General features: G+C 48.4%; 1 protein-coding gene and 1 long non-coding RNA gene across 2 annotated transcripts; both read left to right on the top strand.

Annotated features, from left to right (window-relative positions):
• Positions 1 to 937: 937 nt before the first annotated feature.
• MEDAG (mesenteric estrogen dependent adipogenesis) lies at positions 938 to 18,165 on the top strand. The gene is made up of 5 exons (XM_058688322.1): positions 938 to 1,356; positions 11,092 to 11,201; positions 14,085 to 14,197; positions 14,614 to 14,899; positions 16,984 to 18,165. Exons 1-5 carry the CDS (start codon positions 1,061 to 1,063, stop codon positions 17,106 to 17,108), a joined length of 930 nt encoding a protein of 309 aa, XP_058544305.1. The 5' UTR covers positions 938 to 1,060; the 3' UTR covers positions 17,109 to 18,165.
• Positions 1,532 to 11,085, top strand: LOC131487525 (uncharacterized). Its single transcript, XR_009249803.1, has 3 exons — positions 1,532 to 1,962; positions 4,868 to 5,112; positions 5,731 to 11,085. It is a non-coding gene; the product is annotated as an uncharacterized LOC131487525 (long non-coding RNA).
• Positions 18,166 to 19,336: the final 1,171 nt, after the last annotated feature.

The raw sequence follows: 19,336 nt of genomic DNA, 5'->3' as shown, positions 1-19,336 counted from the left end.
CAGGGCTGGTGCTAACACATCCTCTTCTGCTCAGAATTGACCTATTGTCGGGCTCCTAGTGGGTATTTCGGAAACAGTTGTTTAATTAAAGTGAATGAGATAGTCCTTTCATACTTCAGGTCAAGCACATTCATTATGGCTACAGAATGAGCACATAGCTGGCACTCCACTATCTATAGACTGACTCAACATATAAATAGATTCCGGGACTCAGAGAGCTTAGCCTACTACGGACGGACGGACGCTGGGGAGGAGGCAGGACTGCTAGGTCCTGTCCATCCCCACTACCCCGCGCGCCGAGAGGCCTGTGGGCCGCGTGCAGGAGAAGCAAGCCGAAGCAAAGCGATGAACTAACTCCAAGGCGGACTCAAGAAGGCTTTGTGGAAAAGTGATCATCACATGATGATCAGCGGAGTTTCCACGTGGTGGGGGCCCAGGGGGAGGAATCAGGGAGAGGAGCGGAGATGCCGGGTATGATGTGCTGGGGAAAAGGGCAGCAAACAGGCTGGGAGACAGTGATTGGTAACTGACTCCAACTCGGGGCCCGACCTGGGAGCGGAGGGCGGAGGGCGGGCGGATCCCCGGACCCCAGGCGGGGAGAGCCGGGGAGAGCCAGGAGAGAGCGCCACGCCTCCCTCCCACCCGTCCGCAGGGGCGCGGGGTCCCGCGGGCGGATGGATGCTCCCCTCTCCCCCGAGGCCCGAGGCCCGACCCGCACCGCGGGCCGACTGTCGCCACCACCCCGCCCCCGGCCGTGTCGGCCAGGCGGGGGCGGGCCCGGCCGCGGGTGTGGAGCGGCGGACCCGAGGGGGATGAGTAACCCCCGGCGGCGAGCAGGCGCGGCCGGGAGCGTGTGCCAAGTTCCAACACGACGCGCGCTCGGCCCGGAGCGTCCGGGGTCGTGCCCGGGGCCCGGGAGGGGCGGGCGGCCGCGCCCGGGGCGGATAAAAGGGCGGCGCGGCGCGGGGCCCGCTTTCTCCGCGCCGGGCCCGCAGAGCGCCGCTCGCCGGCCGGCACCCGACGCCGGAGCCGGGCGCGGGAGGCACCGCCGGGCAGCGGCATGGCGGGGGTGGCGTGCGCGCCGGCCAGGCCGAGCCTGACCTCCATCTCGTCGGGGGAGCTGCGCAGCCTGTGGACGTGCGACTGCGAGCTGGCCCTGCTGCCGCTGGCACAGCTGCTGCGCCTGCAGCCCGGCGCCTTCCAGCTGCGCGGCGACCAGCTCGTGGTGCCCGGCCCCGGGGGGCCCGCGGCGGCGGCGGCGGCGGCGGGGGCGGCGCGCGGGGGCTTCAACGTCTTCGGCGACGGCCGCGTGCGCCTCGACGGGCAGCCCTACCGCCTCAGCAGCTACATCAAGAGGTGGGTGGCCCCGCCGGGTCCCCGCAGAGGCCTCCACCCCGCTGCGGTGCCGGGAGCCCCGGCCGGCCCGGCTTGCCGCCAACCGCGTCCCCACCAGGACTCCCCCTCTTTCGTGCCGCTTGTGCGATCGCCTCACTACTAACTGTCACCTGGAGGTGCACCTTCCTCCCCCCCCCCCCGCCCCACCCCGCCTTTTCCGCCCCTAGTGATGACATTTTTCAGCTGCCACTTGAAGCCGCCCACGAGGGCATCAGGGCAGGCGCGTGGCGTAGGGCTGGGTGGAGAGCGCATAACTGGAGGGTGATTTTTCTCTTTCTGGCTCCTTAACTGGGTCATATGAGCTCAAATGGAGGCACGCCCTTCAGGGCTGTTTGCGGGGGACAGACTCAGGCCCCGGCTTTGCATCTGTGGGGAGGGGAGAGGATGCTCCATTCTGTGTATTTACCGGCTTTAGCCGGTGAGGAGACCCAGTGGAGAAGGTGCAGAAGTTCAGAGTTTCCCATCTTTGGCCTGCCTCGGTTTTCAAAAAATACAGAAGCGCGGCCGAGAAAGGAACAAAGCCCTGTGAAGTGCAAACGAGGGCCCAGTGGGCTGTGGTGTGCGCAGGTAGGTTCTGGGAAAATCGATGCAGTGCCTAGAGTTTCCAGGATCCCGGGGCAGAGCTGGGCCCAAACCTAACTTGGTGGAGGGGGCCCGGGATGCCTCACTGTGGTGGCGAAAGTGTCTGAAGCGCTTCTTAGCAAACTTGCAGCCAGAAGGCTGCAGTCTGTCCGAAGCGGGCTTTGATCATCATGGGGTAAAGGAGGAGGGAGCATCATGCTTGATTCTACATGGCTTCATGCCTTCCAGAGGTCACCCTGTGCTTGTGTGTGTGTGGGGGGGTGTCTTATATTTGGGGTGTGGAACTGAGTGTCGGGAAGCAGGCAGTGCAGTCTAGAGTTTGAATCAGAGATGAGTAAGCTGGCCACCTATTAAGATTCAAAGCGTTTGCTATTGGGAAAGACAGGAGCACCATGGTACCTTGTAAGTGGGATCGAGCCAAGAAGGGCAAGCAAACAAAATGAGATGTTTAAAATACTGGCTTCAAAGCTGCTGGGAAAAATGTTGCTTTTCCACACAAAGAAAGTGGGGGCTTTGAATGCTTGAAAAGCCATTCTGCAGCAAGAATTTCACCCTTTCTTTTTGCACCAAAAAAACAAAAAAAAAAAAACCAAAAAAAAACCAAACCTCTCTTTCTGATGAATGGAGAATTCCCACCCATACGCAGGGGACTATGGAGGAACTGAGTTAGAAATTATATTTACAAAGATTATTTTAAAAAGGTAACCATTGTATCTGAGAATAGAGTATGAAAAATTAAAATGTGCAGAATTAATTGAAGCTAGAGGTTAGCATTTTGACATAGCCAGCTTCCTCAGTCTTAGCAAACAGTGCGGCAAAATTTAAAACGATGTCAAAGTGTGCACTCTTGCTTTGAGCACCTCCCACACAAAAGACTCTTAAAGGGCAGTGCTCCCCTGGAGTATAGAGTCCAAAGTAAACAATGGCCAGGTGACACAGACCAGAGTGCCGTCAGGATGCAACTACAGGGTTCTCATTGTCAAAGCATTTGAGTGAGGGCCTTTGAACCCTGGGAAATAGTAAGGAGCATCTGAGAATAATCTGGGTGATAGAATGAACAATCTGTCTTCCTCTCAGGGGACATATCTATGGCAGGGGAGATAGGCTTTTATAGGCGGGTGTGCGGTCCTGAAGGATGAACCTGATCTGGATGGAGATCCAGATCCTTCTAGAAAGGGAGGGAAGACTGAGTTGTGGGTAGCAGTGAGAAGTTTTGTCTTCATGGACTACAAAGTGGGCCGATAGTCCGAATGGAGACATCGGAAGTTGTCTCCTCAGATCTGCCAAATTCACCCAGTTGTCTTTGGTTTTGGGGATCGCATAGAGCTTCCTCTCTCAGAATATTTATCACTCCAAAGCAGTGATTCATTTCCTCCATCCATCTCTCCCTTCTCTTCCTTCCTTCCTCCCTTCCTTCCTTCCTCCCTCCCTTCCTTCCTTCCTTCCTCCCTTCCTTCCTTCCTCCCTTCCTCCCTCCCTTCCCTCCCTTCCTTCCTTCCTTCCTTCCTTCCTTCCTTCCTTCCTTCCTTCCTTCCTTCCTTCCATAAGCTTTGGCCCATTTTACTAAAGACAAACAGCATGATTTACTTTTAAACAGCCCATTACAGCACAATTCTAAAGATCATAGACTCATCTGGATCAATGATAGCTAGCATGCATTATTTATTATCTGCATGGCATACCCAAGTCAACATTATTGCCACTGTCGTGTTGGACAGCGGCCTTGGCCAGCGTGGTACAGTGCTCTACGTCAGACTTCCTCGAGTTGCTGGCGAGGATGACCAGTCTGACTTTGCTTTGTCAGCCATCTTCACAGTAGGCTTGTACCCCAGCACATACTTCCTCCTTTTCATGACCAGTTAAGACCTAGAGTTGATGGAATCCAACAACTTTTTCATCTTTCCTGCGGCCACCATATTCCTCCCTCAGATGCAGGATGGCCCCCAACCAAGAGGAGCCCCCAAAATGGCCAGGGAACGAAAAAGCCAAGCAACGGTTATGAATCATTTCAGACTATTGGGTTTTCGAGAATTTGTGTAGACCATCTCCCCAGATGTGTATATATACACTAACGTTGCTGACCATCCGGGTAATTTATGAGCTACTTGGATCCAAGTTAAGAATCCTTGCTCTATCAATGAATTCAGTTATTTTTGTCATTCAACAACTATTTTTGGTGTGGGTCGGCTTACCGCGTAAGCAGGATTTCCTTGTTGAGGCCTCGGAAACGTGTGCTGTGTCTTTTACGAAAACGCTTAGGGCTACTGACCCTGACATTCATATGAGTCACTCATTCAGACAAGAGGATGATTTGGTGGCCCAACTTACTGGGGTGTGTTTTTTGATACTTGAACGTTTTTCCAAATCTATGCCTACTAAATAAGCCGAAGGGAACTCGGGGTGGAGGGGAGGTTGAGGGATGGCCACCAGGGCTGCAGAAGTCCTGAGAGCCTTCTTTAAAAATTTGTCCTAATTTTGGGAGATTCATGGCAAGCTCTTTCCTGTTATTTTTTTCTTTCAAGCTCAGAATTTCCAGCCGTATTATACACACAACCTGCTCAGGATTCCAGGTGAAAGTAACCATTAACTTTCACGCACACTCGCACACACGCACGTGTGCACGCACACGCACACATGCACACACGTTTTTCCTGTAATTAGATGCAGCCCCTTAGTGAGATGTAGTGGCGTGCAAATAGGAGCTCCAGCCTCCTTTTCGGAGGTTCCCTAGCATCAAAGAGGCTATTCGGGTAATAAAAATAAGTATGACAATAATTACGGCGGCTGCTAATGTTTACTTGAGTACCAGGAATGGTACAAAGTATTTTACAGCCGTTACCTCGCAAGAGACTTCAAAGTCTGCTCTGTTGGTATTTCCCTTTTTTTACAGATGAGGAAATTAGGACGCAGAGATTAAATAACCTGCCTAAGTAAGGTGCTGGTGAGTCGTGGCACTTGGGCTTCTGTGTAGCATTGTCTGTCAGCCTCCGCTCTCAGCCAGCTGCCTGGAAGCCAGAAGAATTCTGGCTTGCTGTAGACGGCAGCAGCTTTCCCAGAGGTCTCCCGAATCCACAAGGAAGTAACTGGACTTCTATCAGACAGGACGCACTGTAGATAATCAGCCTAGAAGAGAAGGTAAATCTAGCGGCTTTGAGGAAGCCACTAAAAGCAGAGATGCAAGCTGCTCCCGGGGACGAGCTGTTAGATGGTGACAGTCACACCCACCTCGAGGTCAGCGACCTGGGGGCAGAGGGTGCAGGGGGCAGCGGGGAGACAGGTGGGCGAGGTGAGGGTGGAGTCAGGGCTGGAGCCTAGGTAGATTTTCAGGGGCAAGTCTCACCTCCACCTGCCGTGGGAAGCGTTGGGCTCTGTCTGCTGGCCCCGGGCCCACCTCCCTGGAGGAACCCCAACGGGAGGCGGAGGCGTAGACGCGATTGCAGCATTGCGGCCCCCGTCAGTCAGTGTGGGTCCTCAGCTTTGGTCCCCGTGTCTGAGTCTCGGATATGGTGACATCGGATATGGTGACATATTGACCACTTGACAAATGCTCGCAGCCCCGTAAGCCAAGTGCCTCACACGCAATATTTAATCTGTTAGCCGCCTCATGGGGGTCCTTTTGGTTAGCCAGGGTTTACAGGTGAGGAAATTAATCTCATCGAAGCTAAAATAACCTTGCTGAGGTCGCCGAGACAGAAATCAACCCCAGATCTGATGATTCAAAAGCTTCGTGCCATTGCTGCCTTCTTTCCTCAGGAGCCTTGCTGTGGGCTTCCGGCCACACTCCGGGCTGCTTCCTGCTCTCAGCTCACCTGGTCCTTGCCAGATGCCCACCTGCAGGCCTGAGCACAGCCACCCCACAGTCCCCAAGGCTTGGCTAACCCGCGATTCCTGCTGGGGACACCTCCCTGCCGCTCTGGCCCACCCAGTGGTGGCGCGTCTGGTCCCTCTTGTCTGTCTCAGCTCAGTCCACGGTTCTAACTCCAGACCCCTCCTGCTTTGCTCTTTCTTATTTAAATACCTAGAGCGTAAGCCAGTGGAGGTTGGACACACGAAGGCAGAGAGCTATGCATTTCTCTGGCATTTGCGTGTTTGAGTCATCACATTCGTTTGTGAGCCTCTCGATGGCAGGGACCATGTCTTCGGTCCGGTGCTTCTCAAACTGTAATAAACCTGCAGGCCTCCTGGGGTCTTATTAAAACACAGTTGTTTAGGTTGAACAAAACTGGGGAGGAGCCCAGGACTCTGCAGTTTTACGAGCTCGTAGGTGATGCCGGTGCTGATGGTCCAGCGGCCATGCGTTAAGCAACACGGCTTTACCTGTCTATCGTTTGATATCGAAGTGGTGCATTTTCTTATGCCTTCTTAGCAGACTAGATGCTTCTTGCGAGCCAGACTATTTCCTTTTGCTTCTTTGTGCCCCCGCTGCGCAGTGCATGTGCTCAGTACATATTTGTTGCACGAATTAATGGATGTACGAATGCATCCTTCTCTGTGCCATGACAGCGCTTCGCGTGAACTGAGCATCAGGAATGAATGAATGAATGAGTAGATGAACATGTGCATCCTTGATTCGAATCAGCAGACAGCGGAGTGATAAATCTGAAACCATTGCTTAATTTCCCTAGAGTTGGGGCAGAAGGAGGGGAGGAAGTGAAAGAGAAGAAGCTGTCTGACAGCTTAGGCTGAGGCCTCACATAAAGCTGTCAAGTTAACACTGGAAACACGGCAGGGCCATCCTGCTTGCTCCCAAGGGCAGAACGCTTGAGCTTAGTGTCGTAGCAAAGGATTATGAAAGCTATAAGCAACTTCTGGGACTTCTACACAAGGCCTGTTTTCCATATGTGTTCCTCTTTTTCTGCGCTCCACTCTCCATATTTTTTTAAATGAGCACATGCAGGGACACACACGCACACCCCCCCACCCCTCCTCAGATGGAAAAGCCATAGGGTTGAGTTCTTATTCGCCTTTGAGCACTCAATTGCTGGAGCCAAGGGAAATTTGGGGCAGCTTTTCAGATTGTGCTAGAAATGATGTAATGCCTGAAGGAATCCCCAGAGAAAGGTAGGCAGCTCAGAGGGGAGTGATCTTTCGGCCACTCCTGATTTGCTAGGAGCAAAAATACAGTGTTCTTTCTTGGTCTCATCTTTCTGGCATTGCCTTCATTAAGCTTTAGCTTTAGCTTCCAGACTGAAAAACCGAGGAAAGAAATTGGAGCAAAGAAGGAGAAACTCTTGCTCACTTGTTTCTCAGATGCTTGCGTTGTCCTTTTTCCCGGTCACTCAGATGAACACAGCCTTGATTGTGTGGCACAAGTTTATAGAACTTCACCCTTTGGCCAGCAGAGTTGGCTCAGGTTAAAGATACTGACAGTGTTTGTTGAGCATCTATTATGGGCCCAAGTGCATACACCTATGTTACTTGCACTGCATTGAATCCTCGCCCAGAAAGAAATACTGTTATATCCCTTTTATAGATGAGGGCACAGGTTCAGATGGGTTAAGTAACTCACCCAAGGTCACAGTGAGATGTGGCTCTGCAGCTGAGTTCACACTGCCTGTCAATTAGGGCATGACTTCGATCTTCTCATTTCGAATCACTGTGCATTCGAAAGGCCGTCACATTGGTCTGCCTTTCAATCTTTGGATTGAAGCCAGGCATAGAAAGTTTCAGCCTAGAAGCATTTTGGGGCCAGGGTAAAAGCCAGGAAGAAATAAAGAGTTTAAAGAGAGCTATCTTAAACCATTTGCTTTTCATCCTTAATAATTTCAGCAAATACAACAAGCATCCAGTACACAAGAAGCAACGTTTGCATCAGTAATTCAGAAATATGCACGATTAAAGATGAAATCACTATTCCCTAATGTAGTCTGGTAAGGCTCATCTTAAAATAAAGCCAGTGATTGAATGCCAGATACTTAAATACCTGTGAGACTTCACAGCCAGGTCCTCAATCTTTTTGTATTTTAGTGGCTTACATATCCAAATTTTCTAACAGTGGATTCCAAAGGAGTGCTCACATTTATTAATTTCTCTGGAATTTCAAGGTGTTTAACAATTGTACCGTACCTGGGAGGCTGGGAATGATGAATTAAGGAGGTATTTCTTATTTGTGACCTGGTTTAAATAGAGAGTTCATTAAGCAGGGATCTTGCTACAATCTCTTGTCTGTAAATTCTGTTACAGAGCTCTCATATAAATAGCAGCATTTTCACACATCTGTGGCATAGTGATAACTGACATGCTCTGTGGTGATGTTTACAGCCCTGTTAAGATCCTAAAAGTGCCTCTAAATCATCAAAGGAAAATTAAATTATGTTGAGCATAGTTTTATTATTCAGGGCATCTTATGAAATTCAGACTCCAGAAAGGGTGACACATGTATAGGTTATGCATTAAACTCAGTGAGTGTGCGACTATCCGGAAGCCCCCACCACTCCCTGCCCGGTCCCCCTTCTCTGATCATGACAGACAACAGCTCTTTGAGCCCCCTCGCATTCCAAAAAAACCTTCCAGAGAATTGGGGGGAAAACTGATTATGTTCCCAACCAGTGATCATTTCTAAGTTGAGATTTTCATCTTTTTCCTATACGCTGCGGATTCATCGGAATAAAATCGAGGGTCCCTTCGACTGGATGTTGATGGGTCTCGCGCAGAGGCGAGTGTTGCACTGTTAACGTGCAACATCAGAATAGTAATCGGGACGGCAGATTTTCCAGACGCGTTGTACACAAATGCTGTGCTCACGCCCTAGAGAACGACACTCAGACCACGGATATTGAGAGAGCAGAGGAGTCACCTTGAGAAAAATATGAAATGCTTAAGTGACTGTAAATTAGCTCCATGGCAAACAAGGCAGGAGAATATGAAAATCTGCCTTGGATGGGTCACAAGTGACATCCGACTCTGCCCCAGCTTCACGCATCTGCCTTGTTGATGTTTACTCCAATTGGACTTGTCCTTTCCTTTCCATGACGACAGATAAGAGTTTTCTTCCTCTCTTCTTCCTCTGCGCCTCTCCCCACGCCCCTTACGACTACAGACCTTACACAGCCTCTCCCAGGCCACTCTTGTCTGGTCGTCCCGGGTCCTGGACAGTTAAGAGATGATGGCAGAGGGGCTGGGAGGGCACCCGCGTACTGCCACCCTCCATCCCAGCCCCACCTCGCAGGCCCTGAGCCCCTCAGGTGTGATAAGGCACGTGTGATGCCTGCCTGGTGCCCAGCACCCAGTCGGCGCCCAGTGAATGCTGTTGAATGAATGAATGAGAGCAAATGAACTCGGCAAATTCCGGTTCCCTTTCTCCCTTCTCTTCTGCTTCCTTTCTTCAGTGCCTTTTGGCAGTTGGCCAATTGGGACAAAAAAGGAATAGGAACGTTCTCTCCTTGCTGATTATGGGACACAAGGGCCACTCCCCCTCAGTCCCCCGCCTCCCCTTTCCCCATTCTCACTGGGCACTGTGCTGCTCAGGTGAGGAAAAGGGCAGGAGACGGATGACAGAAGGACCATACAAAATCCCTGGGCTGCATTATCTTCCGCAGTCTGTTCCTTTGTTATTCCCCCTGGCCCCCCACCCCTTCTCCCCTACTCCTGCCCTCCCCACCCCACCCCTGAATGTCAACACCTGTCCCCGCTTCCCTTCCCCGGAATACACCAGCCCTGTTGCCCCTTCCCCACCCCTGGACAAGCCCCCTGACCACCCAGTGTCCCTGGAGTGGGAAGCAGAGACTACATTAAAAGCCTGATGAAATACAAGGCAGGAAGCATTTTAGAGACTCCATCAGGGGTCAGGTTTTAAAAGCTCTCGAAATCAGGTCTGACAATCCCCAGAAAAGAGAGAATGATACAGATTTCTAAGAAACCAAGCTGGGAGACAGACAAGCCAAAGCTGTGTTTTTCTGCCTTGGGGGTAGATATTCTCCCACGTGTTCCCAACCCACGCCCAGGTCTGGGTCTCGTGCGCTGCCCCCCCCCCCCCAAGCGGGTTATGGGAAGTGGGGTGGGGCGGGAGGCTAATAGGGCTGGGTGGTCACAGCTCCCTGCAGTGGGGCTCTCTCCAAGGCTGTGATTTTCACATCAGGCACTGGACGGACAACAAGCCAGAACACTCGAGCTGTCTCTGCCAGCAACTAGATGTAGGAAGCAAGCACATCACAGCATAGCACAATCGGCCTGTGCTGTCAGCCAGGGCGGCCATTCATTCCATGCACATGCACACAGCTGGGCCAGTCAATGGGGAACCAGTTCTGTGTTGAAGAGGGATGGTGGCAGACACATCCTCCAGCCTGTTGGGTGCCATTCAGCCTGCCTGTGCCCATGTGGCGTCTGAGCTGAGGTATGGATAGAAAATTAGCCATCGTCTTGAGGGAAGCCACTTTGCACTTCAATCTGTCTTTCGATCAACAATACAGGTAGAAACATAGAAACTACCTGGAAAATCTGTAGTATAGGGGGAGAAAGCTGACATCCTGGATGACAGAGTCAACGTGTGAAGAAGAACTTCCCAGGCTGGGGTAATGAATGAAAATCAAAGAGGCTAGTCTGAATAGGGTCATGGGCAAAAGTCCAACATTAGTGGTATTTTTTTTTTTTTCTTCATTGCACAAAGCTCAGGATCGGGGACACATGAATTAGTTCATATGACTCTTGGTCGATTGCATAATCTATAGGGGGGCTGGGATCTAGGGATCAGAGAAGGCAAGACAGGAGGAGGAGAAGAGGGAAATTTCAGACCCACCCTAGCTTATCCCACTAATTGGGTGTAATTCATTCTCAGTCCGGAGAGACAGAGCACTTCTAGCTTCCAGTGAACTCTTAAGGGCCCAAAAGATAGATGGTGCTGGCCATCACATAGCAAAGGCTGCCTCTGAGAGCCCAGGATTGGTGCCAGGTCATGCCAAAGACCAGGGCCACCTTCAGGTTGTGTCCTGATGTCTCAGCTGACTAGGGAGGGGATTTATTTATATCGTACAAAAGATGACTGCCTCCAGAGGGCACACGTTAGGCTATTTCCCTCACAAGTTCCGTGGATGTGGCAGGCGCCCGTCCAGAACATCCCCTTCCTGACCTAGATGGAAGGGTATATTACGTTCGCAATTATCTCTGCTTTTTTCGTAGGTATGTGGAACTGACCAACTACTGCGATTATAAAGACTACAGGGAAACTATATTGAGCAAGCCAATGCTGTTCTTTGTTAATGTACAGACCAAAAAAGACACCTCAAAAGGTAGGTATATAAATATTTTGGGTTTGATGCTGCTTCCTGGGGCTGTGGACTGTGGCATGCTAATGAGGTACAAGTTGTTCACGGAGAAGGCAGAGTAGATGTCAGCTTGTGACAACGCTGGGGGGCAAGGACCCTGGTGCGTTAGACCATCTGAAGCACAGCACCAGCCTGCAGAACCTCTATATGATCCTAGGGCAGAAGCCATCTGTCTCTGGGCTTTTGTCTTGTACTTCCTGTCTAGGCAGGAAGTGCTATCAGGTTCTGAGTCTACGAGGGTTGCAAAAATGACTGGAACGCTGCTGATGATATATAATACTGTCTGCCACATTCCAGACACTCACGTGTGTGAGGCATAGGCTCATGTCCTTGATGGACGCAACAGCCCCATACGACTTTCATGCAAACGGGAACGTTTTCGAGCATGAAAGTAGGTCCTGTTAATAATTATGCTGGGACCAAGGTCTAACCCAGGGGGACTAGGATGTATAGTCATCCTACCTATGAGGTGCTTATACCCACTTAACAGATAAGAAAACTAAGGTAAAGAAAGAGCTGTTGTAGAGGCTTTTATGTTTCATGCTGTGGCCTTCAAATCTCGACTGGAGGGATATCTCTTTACCGTTTCTTCCAAGAAATCAGATTTACTGATAACAACTCCATTGACTTCCCGTTCCGATAGGAAAATATCTCCATCTTCCCTGCTTCCTGCACAGTGTTATGTGGGGAAAGCCATGGGCATAATGCTCGGTGATAGAGGCAGAATTTCTTAATCCTACTTCTCAATAGCATTCTTAAAATGCGCCCAAAGTAGTAAGAAGTGATCTGCAAATTCCAAATAGACTCTCTCAAACATTCATTCTCATTCAGATTCGTGGAGCTGCTGCTCTGTTCATTTCCTTCAGAATCATTCAGATTCTCCGCTGGCTTGACAATTCAGCCACAATGCTCTCTCGGCAGGAGGGGCCGGGAACGGAACACGAGGTAGCAAGTAGCACTTGTTAGAGCATCTGAGCCCCTGATGTTATTTGGCTTGATGATGACCAGAAAGCTGGAGAGTTCTCCGGGAATGTAATTCACAGGCGTATCAAGTACACCTCCTGCGTCGATCTCTCCGGAGGAATCTTAAGAAAGAATAAGAGACCTCTCCATTTTTACATTTTAATGAAAACAGCAGGGAGTGGTGCAGGAAGTGTTTGTGGATTTGCGGGTGGCCTGTAAAAGGTATACGGTTGTGTGACAACTGTCCTGGAAGGAGGTACAGAAACCCAGTGCTGTGCGATTGTAAGGAAAGCCATGAAAAAAAGGGCTTCTGTGATACAGAAGCTTGAGATGGTCAAGTTTAAATTATGAAAGTTATAAGTAAGGTAACACGTCTAACCTTGGTGCTAAGCTGCACTTTTGTGCAAACTAGAAAAAGCCACCAGTAACTCAACATCATTTACTAATCCTTTCCAGAAGTTTGTCATAATAACTGTACAAATAGACAATGTCTATGAATGTGAATGGCACCCTCTAGAGTGGTGCAGTGCGCAACCTGCCCAGCCAGCATGACAGTGGAGTGCGGTAGCCCTTAGCGTCTAAGGAACCTAAAGATCTTAGTTTGGTTTGTGTGAAAGTTAGTTCAAGGTCTCAAATAGCTTGCTTGCTTTCTTTATCTCTTGTCTCAAAGAGGATATAAGGTCATTTATATTTAAAGTGCCCCCCAGGATGGCAATTTGGGAGAAAGGAAACAGGGGTAAAAAAAAAAAAATAAGATGAACAAAGTTAGTGCAAAAGTTAGCTCAAATGATATTCCTGAGGGATGTAAGACTAATTATTGAGGGACCGTAGGTTTGACTCTCAAAGCCAATGCAAAATACTCAGTTCTCAAACTCACATAATGGCTGGTCCGTGGCCTTTAACAGAGAGTGGGAATCCATGTAACGTGTCTGTCTAGAAAACAACACTTGACTGTTAAGGCCAAGGAGCTTGATTCTGGGGACTGGAAAAGTTACGAGATCGTTGGTTCATAATATTTCAAATTTCCTAATGAGGAAACAACTTTCTCTTTGCTTAGATTGTGTAGGATTGGGCAGAAGTGGACATAAGGAATTAAAAAAAGAAAGAAAGAAATTAAGAAAGAAAGAAAGAAAGAAAGAAAGAAAGAAAGAAAGAAAGAAAGAAAGAAAGAACCCCAAAACAAACCAGCACTACACCACCAAGGATACAACTGCCGGGGGCAGAGACATCGTATTATTTAAACAGTGGGAGGGATTTTCCTCCTAGTGACGTTAGCTCCCCATGCCGGACGCACACAGTGGGAGTCAGTTCTCATCTGTGATAATCGGGGAAGGGGACTTATTTTTTGTATTTTTTATTTTATTTTATTTTTTTTTAAATTTTTTTTTCAACGTTTTTTATTTATTTTTGGGACAGAGAGAGACAGAGCATGAACGGGGGAGGGGCAGAGAGAGAGGGAGACACAGAATCGGAAACAGGCTCCAGGCTCCGAGCCATCAGCCCAGAGCCTGACGCGGGGCTCGAACTCACGGACTGCGAGATCGTGACCTGGCTGAAGTCGGACGCTTAACCGACTGCGCCACCCAGGCGCCCCTGTATTTTTTATTTTTTTGAGACAAGAGTGACAGAGTAGTCTTGGAGCTGATTTTTCTAACTGGCTTTTACAGCTGCCCAGAGCTTCCTTTGCATCCCCAAGGTTCTCAGGAATAACATTTCTAGAAATCTGGTTAGGCCTTACAGTGAGGGTCTGAGGGAGCTGCAGAGGAGGCTATAAATGAACAAAGTCTCCAAATAAGGTGGGAGTCACTGCTTTATCAAATGCTGAGAAGTATGTTGATGTCGCACGTGCGCACCTCAATCTGAATCGTGCCTCCTAATTCCTAGAAAGAACGTACGCGTTTCTCGTGAACACAAGGCACCCCAAGATAAGAAGACAGATAGAGCATGGAATGGACATGGTCATTTCCTCAGTGATCGGGGAGAGCTACCGGCTTCAGGTAAGCTTGCGTCAGTCGGATTCCAGGGCTGCTAACCGCATAGAGAGGGGTCGGTGGCATTTCACGAGAGGCTGAGTCCTTAGAGCTGAGACATACGTTTTCTGTGGTTTCATTATCACTACCAATAAAATGAGCTTGGTTTCGAGCAACCGATTAGAAACGGGGTAACAATAAAGGTCAATGTGACCAAGCGGTTCAAGGGCTTCAGATGGATAAGGTATAAGTGCGAAGGTCTGTTTTAAAAAACAGAAGTCAACCGTTGAAAAATATGTCAGAATGAAAAAGAAAGAAGATAGGTGATATTTTGGATATTTGGGCAGTCGTTAGTTCAATAATAGAATTCTATAGTAATATACGGTTCTGTAATATAACATTATAGCCATGACATTAATTAAATGCTTCTCTCTCTCTTTCAGTTTGATTTTCAAGAGGCAGTACAAAATTTTTTCCCTCCAGGAAACAAGGTGGTTAATGGAGAACATTTGAGCTTTGCGTATGAATTCAAAGCTGATGCATTATTTGATTTCTTCTATTGGTTTGGGCTCAGCAATTCTACTGTAAAGGTAGAAGGAAAAGTTCTGAATTTGTCAAGCACAAGTCCAGAAAAGAAGGAGACAATTAAATTATTTCTGGAAAAAATGAGTGAACCTTTAATCCGAAGGAGCAGTTTCTCTGACCGAAAATTCAGTGTAACTTCCAGAGGTATGTTACAAATTCGTAAGTACCTGAGGAAGGTAGTTAAATAAGAGGGTAGAATAATATCATGGGAGTGGACAATTAATTGGAAAAAAAAAAGGCTTCAGGGCACTTGGGCGGCTCAGTCGGTTAATAGTCAGACTTCGGCTCAGGTCATGATCTCCTGGTTCATGGGTCCGAGCCCCCCGTTGGGCTCTGTGCTGACAGCTCGGAGCCTGGAGCCTGCTTTGAATTCTGTATCTCCCTCTCTGCCCCTTCTCCCTTGTGCATTGTCTCTGTCTCTCTCTCTCTCAAAAGATAAATACACATTTAAAAAAAGGAAGAAAGAAAAAGGCCTCTTGATAAAAGGGAAATATAACATCACGGACTTCAGAAAGTAAGAAGTGAGAAATGTTTACTACCAAGAAAAAAATGCGGTGGCTCTTCTTTTTAGGCTCCTTAACGTTTTCTGACGTAGCAGTTATAGTGTGCAGCATGCCCAGAATACAATTTTTAAATACATTGTTCATGTAAGTCCATCTTACTGCTCATTTAAATATTAACAACATTTAAATGTTATGAAAGAGTGATGCTTTCCTGATGTGCATATTCAAGGCAACAGAATGTTAACAGGAGTTAACAGAATGTTAACCAGGAGCAGCTGGGGGAAGACTAACCATGGGCGATATGTATCTTTAAAAACTTTTGAAAGGGTTTGTAAGACCACGAAAGAATAGCTTTGGAGAAGGCTTCACCTACCAGATTTTAATCTAGATCCTAGTATCCAGTGCTTCCCCCTCAGGAGCTGGTGCGACTTTTCAGTCTGGTTGTGGCTCAGGCAGAGGACATCCGTCCAGTCTCATCTGGGTTTGTCTTCTGCTGAGCCCATTCTCCGGTCCCACGTGAGTCTGGGCCCGAAGGCAACTTCCTTGAACCAGGACTCTTGCTGCTAATTGCAAGAAGAAAGAGCCCGAACACAAACACACGAAAAAACACCAATCTCTATGAACCTGCAGTTTAAAAAATACTCAGATATAAAAAAACAAGAGTCTCAATTATATTTAATGAGGGTTGCTTTCTTCCGATGTTTATAGCAAAAATGCTTACTCCTGAGGATTTCTTGTCTTGGTGATAGCCCCTCCCCTCCCATGCGCACGCGAGAGCTCTCTCTCTCTCTTTCTCTCTCTCACTCTTCTCCTCCTCCTTCCTCTTTCCTTGCTTCCCCCTGCCCTGATCTCTCTCTCCCTCTTCCTCCTCCCTTTCTCCTCCCCCACCTTTCTCCCTTTCCCTCTCTTTCTCCCCCTAACTCCCTCCCTCCCTCCACATTGCTTTAGCTTTCTCTATCTGGGTGTTCCTTACAAAATCACTTTGTGCTTCGCTCCCTTGCAGCCCTGTGGGGGATCATACACGGATTCTTGGGGGGGAAGGATTAACTTGCCCGGTGGTGGCTGCAGTCCCAGGTGCCTGGTCCCTCCTGTGACATCTCTCCAGCCCCACCCACTGGCCTTGGCGCCCGTGAGTGCGGCTGCCTGGGATGACCATTGCCATCCAGGGGACACCAAGGGGCTTGTGAAGTTGGCCAGTGCCTCCTTGCAAGTTGACTAGGAGTCAAGCTGGGGCCACTTCCAGGACAGAGCAGTGGGGAGGGACTCTTGGAGCCCCGCCTCAGGCCTGAGCCATCATTATGCACCGCAGGCAGGCAGGTCGCACAGCCAGAGATGCATCAGCTGTTTGCAACCCCCTGCAGGCAGGCCAGCCTGGCCTCTACTGGCTCTGCCCTGGTGAATCAACCTAGTGCCGTCCCCTTCTCGCCTTTGCAAAAACTGACCTTTGTCCTGGGCATCTATTCGCCAACTGGGGGCCTTTTGTCACAAGTGGGAAAACTCTGCACATCTTCTCTGGCCCTTGGAAAAGCGAATGATCCATATCCTACTGGTACACAAACAACCATAAAAAGCTGCTTGGGTTTTTGAGTTCTTCTGAGGAAGTCAAGGTTCTCTACTAATTACTGAAATGGTTACATTGTATGTTGTATGAGTTTTAAGGCACTGTTGGGTTTTTGGCTTTGTTTTTCCAGTGACGATAATAAAGTGCCTTGTTACTTTTCTCAGGTTCAATAGATGACGTTTTCAACTGCAGTCTGTCACCCAGATCATCTCTGACGGAGGTTCTTTTGGCAGAATTGCCATTTCCAAGTGTTCTGGAATCGGAAGAGACACCCAATCAATTTATCTGATTGGATTGAACACTTTGTGGTCCCTGCTACCTGCCAGGCCTGTGCCGAGACAGAAGGCTGGGGGGAGGCAAGAGGTGGTGGGCGGCGGGCACTTCCCCCTGCTTGTCCCTACCTGTGCTCCCGCAGGAGGCTCCTGTCTTCCGTTTCCCTGGTGGCCGCCCGATGCAGCTGACTCCAGGAAGGGCGGGCTTTGGCCCAGTGGCCCGGAGGGGTATCTTCTCCTTTGAACACTTCTCCAAAGAGGCAGAGGGAGCACCCTGAATGCTTTGCTTAGAACCCCAGCATCCTGGGAGCTCCCCAGGCAGCCTTTGACGGGCCAGTCTGTCTGGGGCGTTGACTGTGGATACTGCATAAATCAGCGGTCCTCTGCTCGGGATCTCCTCCTCTTCTGAACCCAGCCCCAGCGAGTGGATGGTTAGCAGTGCTATTTTCTTGCAAATGTGGCTGGACAAAAAGCCTAGGACACCTTTCACTGGAAGACAAGTATGTTTCCCATCCTTAGGAGAAACATTCTGGGGAGGGGTCACTGGAGGATTGGCCAGGTCGAGAGGACGGTAACCTGCCACCCGCTGCCTGAAACTTGAGCTCCCTTGGCCTCTCTCTCTCATCAAAATGACCTGTGTAGAAAGAGGCTGGATAACGCGCAACCAAATAGTGACGGGGGAAGGATAACGTAGTTGGCAGTGTCCTCTGGTGAAAGCGGGTTATGTCAGTTTGGTGTTTTAAATAAGCTTTTAGCAATCCTAACACTAAAAGCAAAAAAGAAGGAAGCTATAACATTACCATAATACATTGTTACATCAGTACACTTTTCATCTCATAGCTACAATGGAGTTCTTCAAAAAGAAAAAAATTCCTATTTACATATAAAACCTGCATTGAAGGAATCACTACATATGCTTATAAAGAGGAAGATTTATGGGTCCTTAGTATAATTTTTCTATTCTTTTTAAATAACTTCCTGTATTATACATTTTGATAGCGCTCCTGATTGTCCCTTCTCTTATATTTGATATGTTGGGTACTCTGTGCAATTAAAACTTTTCTTAGCATTCAACATGGAATTGATTAAATTTGTGACCGTGTGTGTGTGTGTGTGTGTGTGTGTGTGTGTGATATTTCCATCATGCTTTGCAGGTGGTAGATTTGCCTTGTAACTTACCAAATTACAGTAAGAACTGTGGTTTTCACAGCTACTTTCTCAAGAAGAGCTTTTTGAGGAACAGGTCTATGAAGTATTTGGAGAATAGAAACAATTTGATAACCGATCTTCCAGAAAAGAAAAAAATGTTCCTTAATAACAGAAGAGGCTAAACATTTGTTATTCAACTCAGTACAAGATGAAGAGTGTTCACAGTAAAATGTCAATGCAAACAAACCTTAGGCAGATATCAAATATTAAATGTTTCCCGAAGGAAATAGAAACTCTAATTCACAAAAATTGACAAAGATTTTTTTTTTTTAAGTAGCTGAATTGAGAAAAACCATCAGTAATCACTCCAGGAATGGACTAGAAATCTGGAAGGTTTCTTTTATAATTAAAAACAGTATTTTCATTGAATTAAAAGCAGTTTTTATTGGATGCATTCACTCAGTCCTTATTCACTCAGCAAAGTTTCATGAACTGCTTCTAAGGAGATATACACTGTGCTAATGTATTTATTAGCAAGTGTTGCAACGAAGTAATGCCGGGCAGCCTTTAAATTGGTGAAAAGTGTATTGGAACAGATCTTTCTGGGCAAAAGAGGCTTCACTCTGGGTATAAGTGCAGCCTTATTCAGATATTTTAACAGTTTAAGATCGATCCTAGTCTATAGGACAACAACGATCTAAGCAATTCATTCATTCAGTCATCCATTCATTCAGTTCATGCATGCAACACATATAATCAAGTGCCTACTCTGCGGTGCACTGAGGTGGGTGCTGGTATATAAAGTTCAGCCCTTGCTTTCAAGGAGCGTCCAGTCTTATAAAAGAAGACAGGTGTGTGGGGCGCTTGGGTGGCTCAGTGGATTAAACGTCTGACTTCGGCTCAGGTCATGTTCTCACAGTTCATGGGTTAGAGCCCCTCATCAGGCTCTGTGCTGACAGCTCAGAGCCTGCAGCCTGTTTCGGATTCTGTGTCTCCCTCTCTCTGCCCCTCCCTCCCTCACTCTCTCTCTCTCTCTCAAAAATATAATTAAAAAAAACCAAAAAAATTTTTTTAAAAAGACAGGTGTGCAAACTAA

The sequence above is a fragment of the Neofelis nebulosa genome, chromosome 1, assembly GCF_028018385.1.
Source record: "Neofelis nebulosa isolate mNeoNeb1 chromosome 1, mNeoNeb1.pri, whole genome shotgun sequence".
NCBI lineage: Eukaryota > Metazoa > Chordata > Mammalia > Carnivora > Felidae > Neofelis > Neofelis nebulosa.
Note: the sequence above shows the minus strand (reverse complement) of the source record. Positions and strands in the feature narration are given on the sequence as shown.

Coding starts and splice junctions, on each gene's coding strand:
- MEDAG (XM_058688322.1), top strand. CDS start 1,061: ATGGCGGGGGTGGCGTGCGCGCCGGCCAGGCCGAGCCTGACCTCCATC. Junction 11,202..14,084: donor CAAAAAAGACACCTCAAAAG/GTAGGTATATAA, acceptor CCTAATTCCTAG/AAAGAACGTACGCGTTTCTC. Junction 14,198..14,613: donor GGGAGAGCTACCGGCTTCAG/GTAAGCTTGCGT, acceptor TCTCTCTTTCAG/TTTGATTTTCAAGAGGCAGT.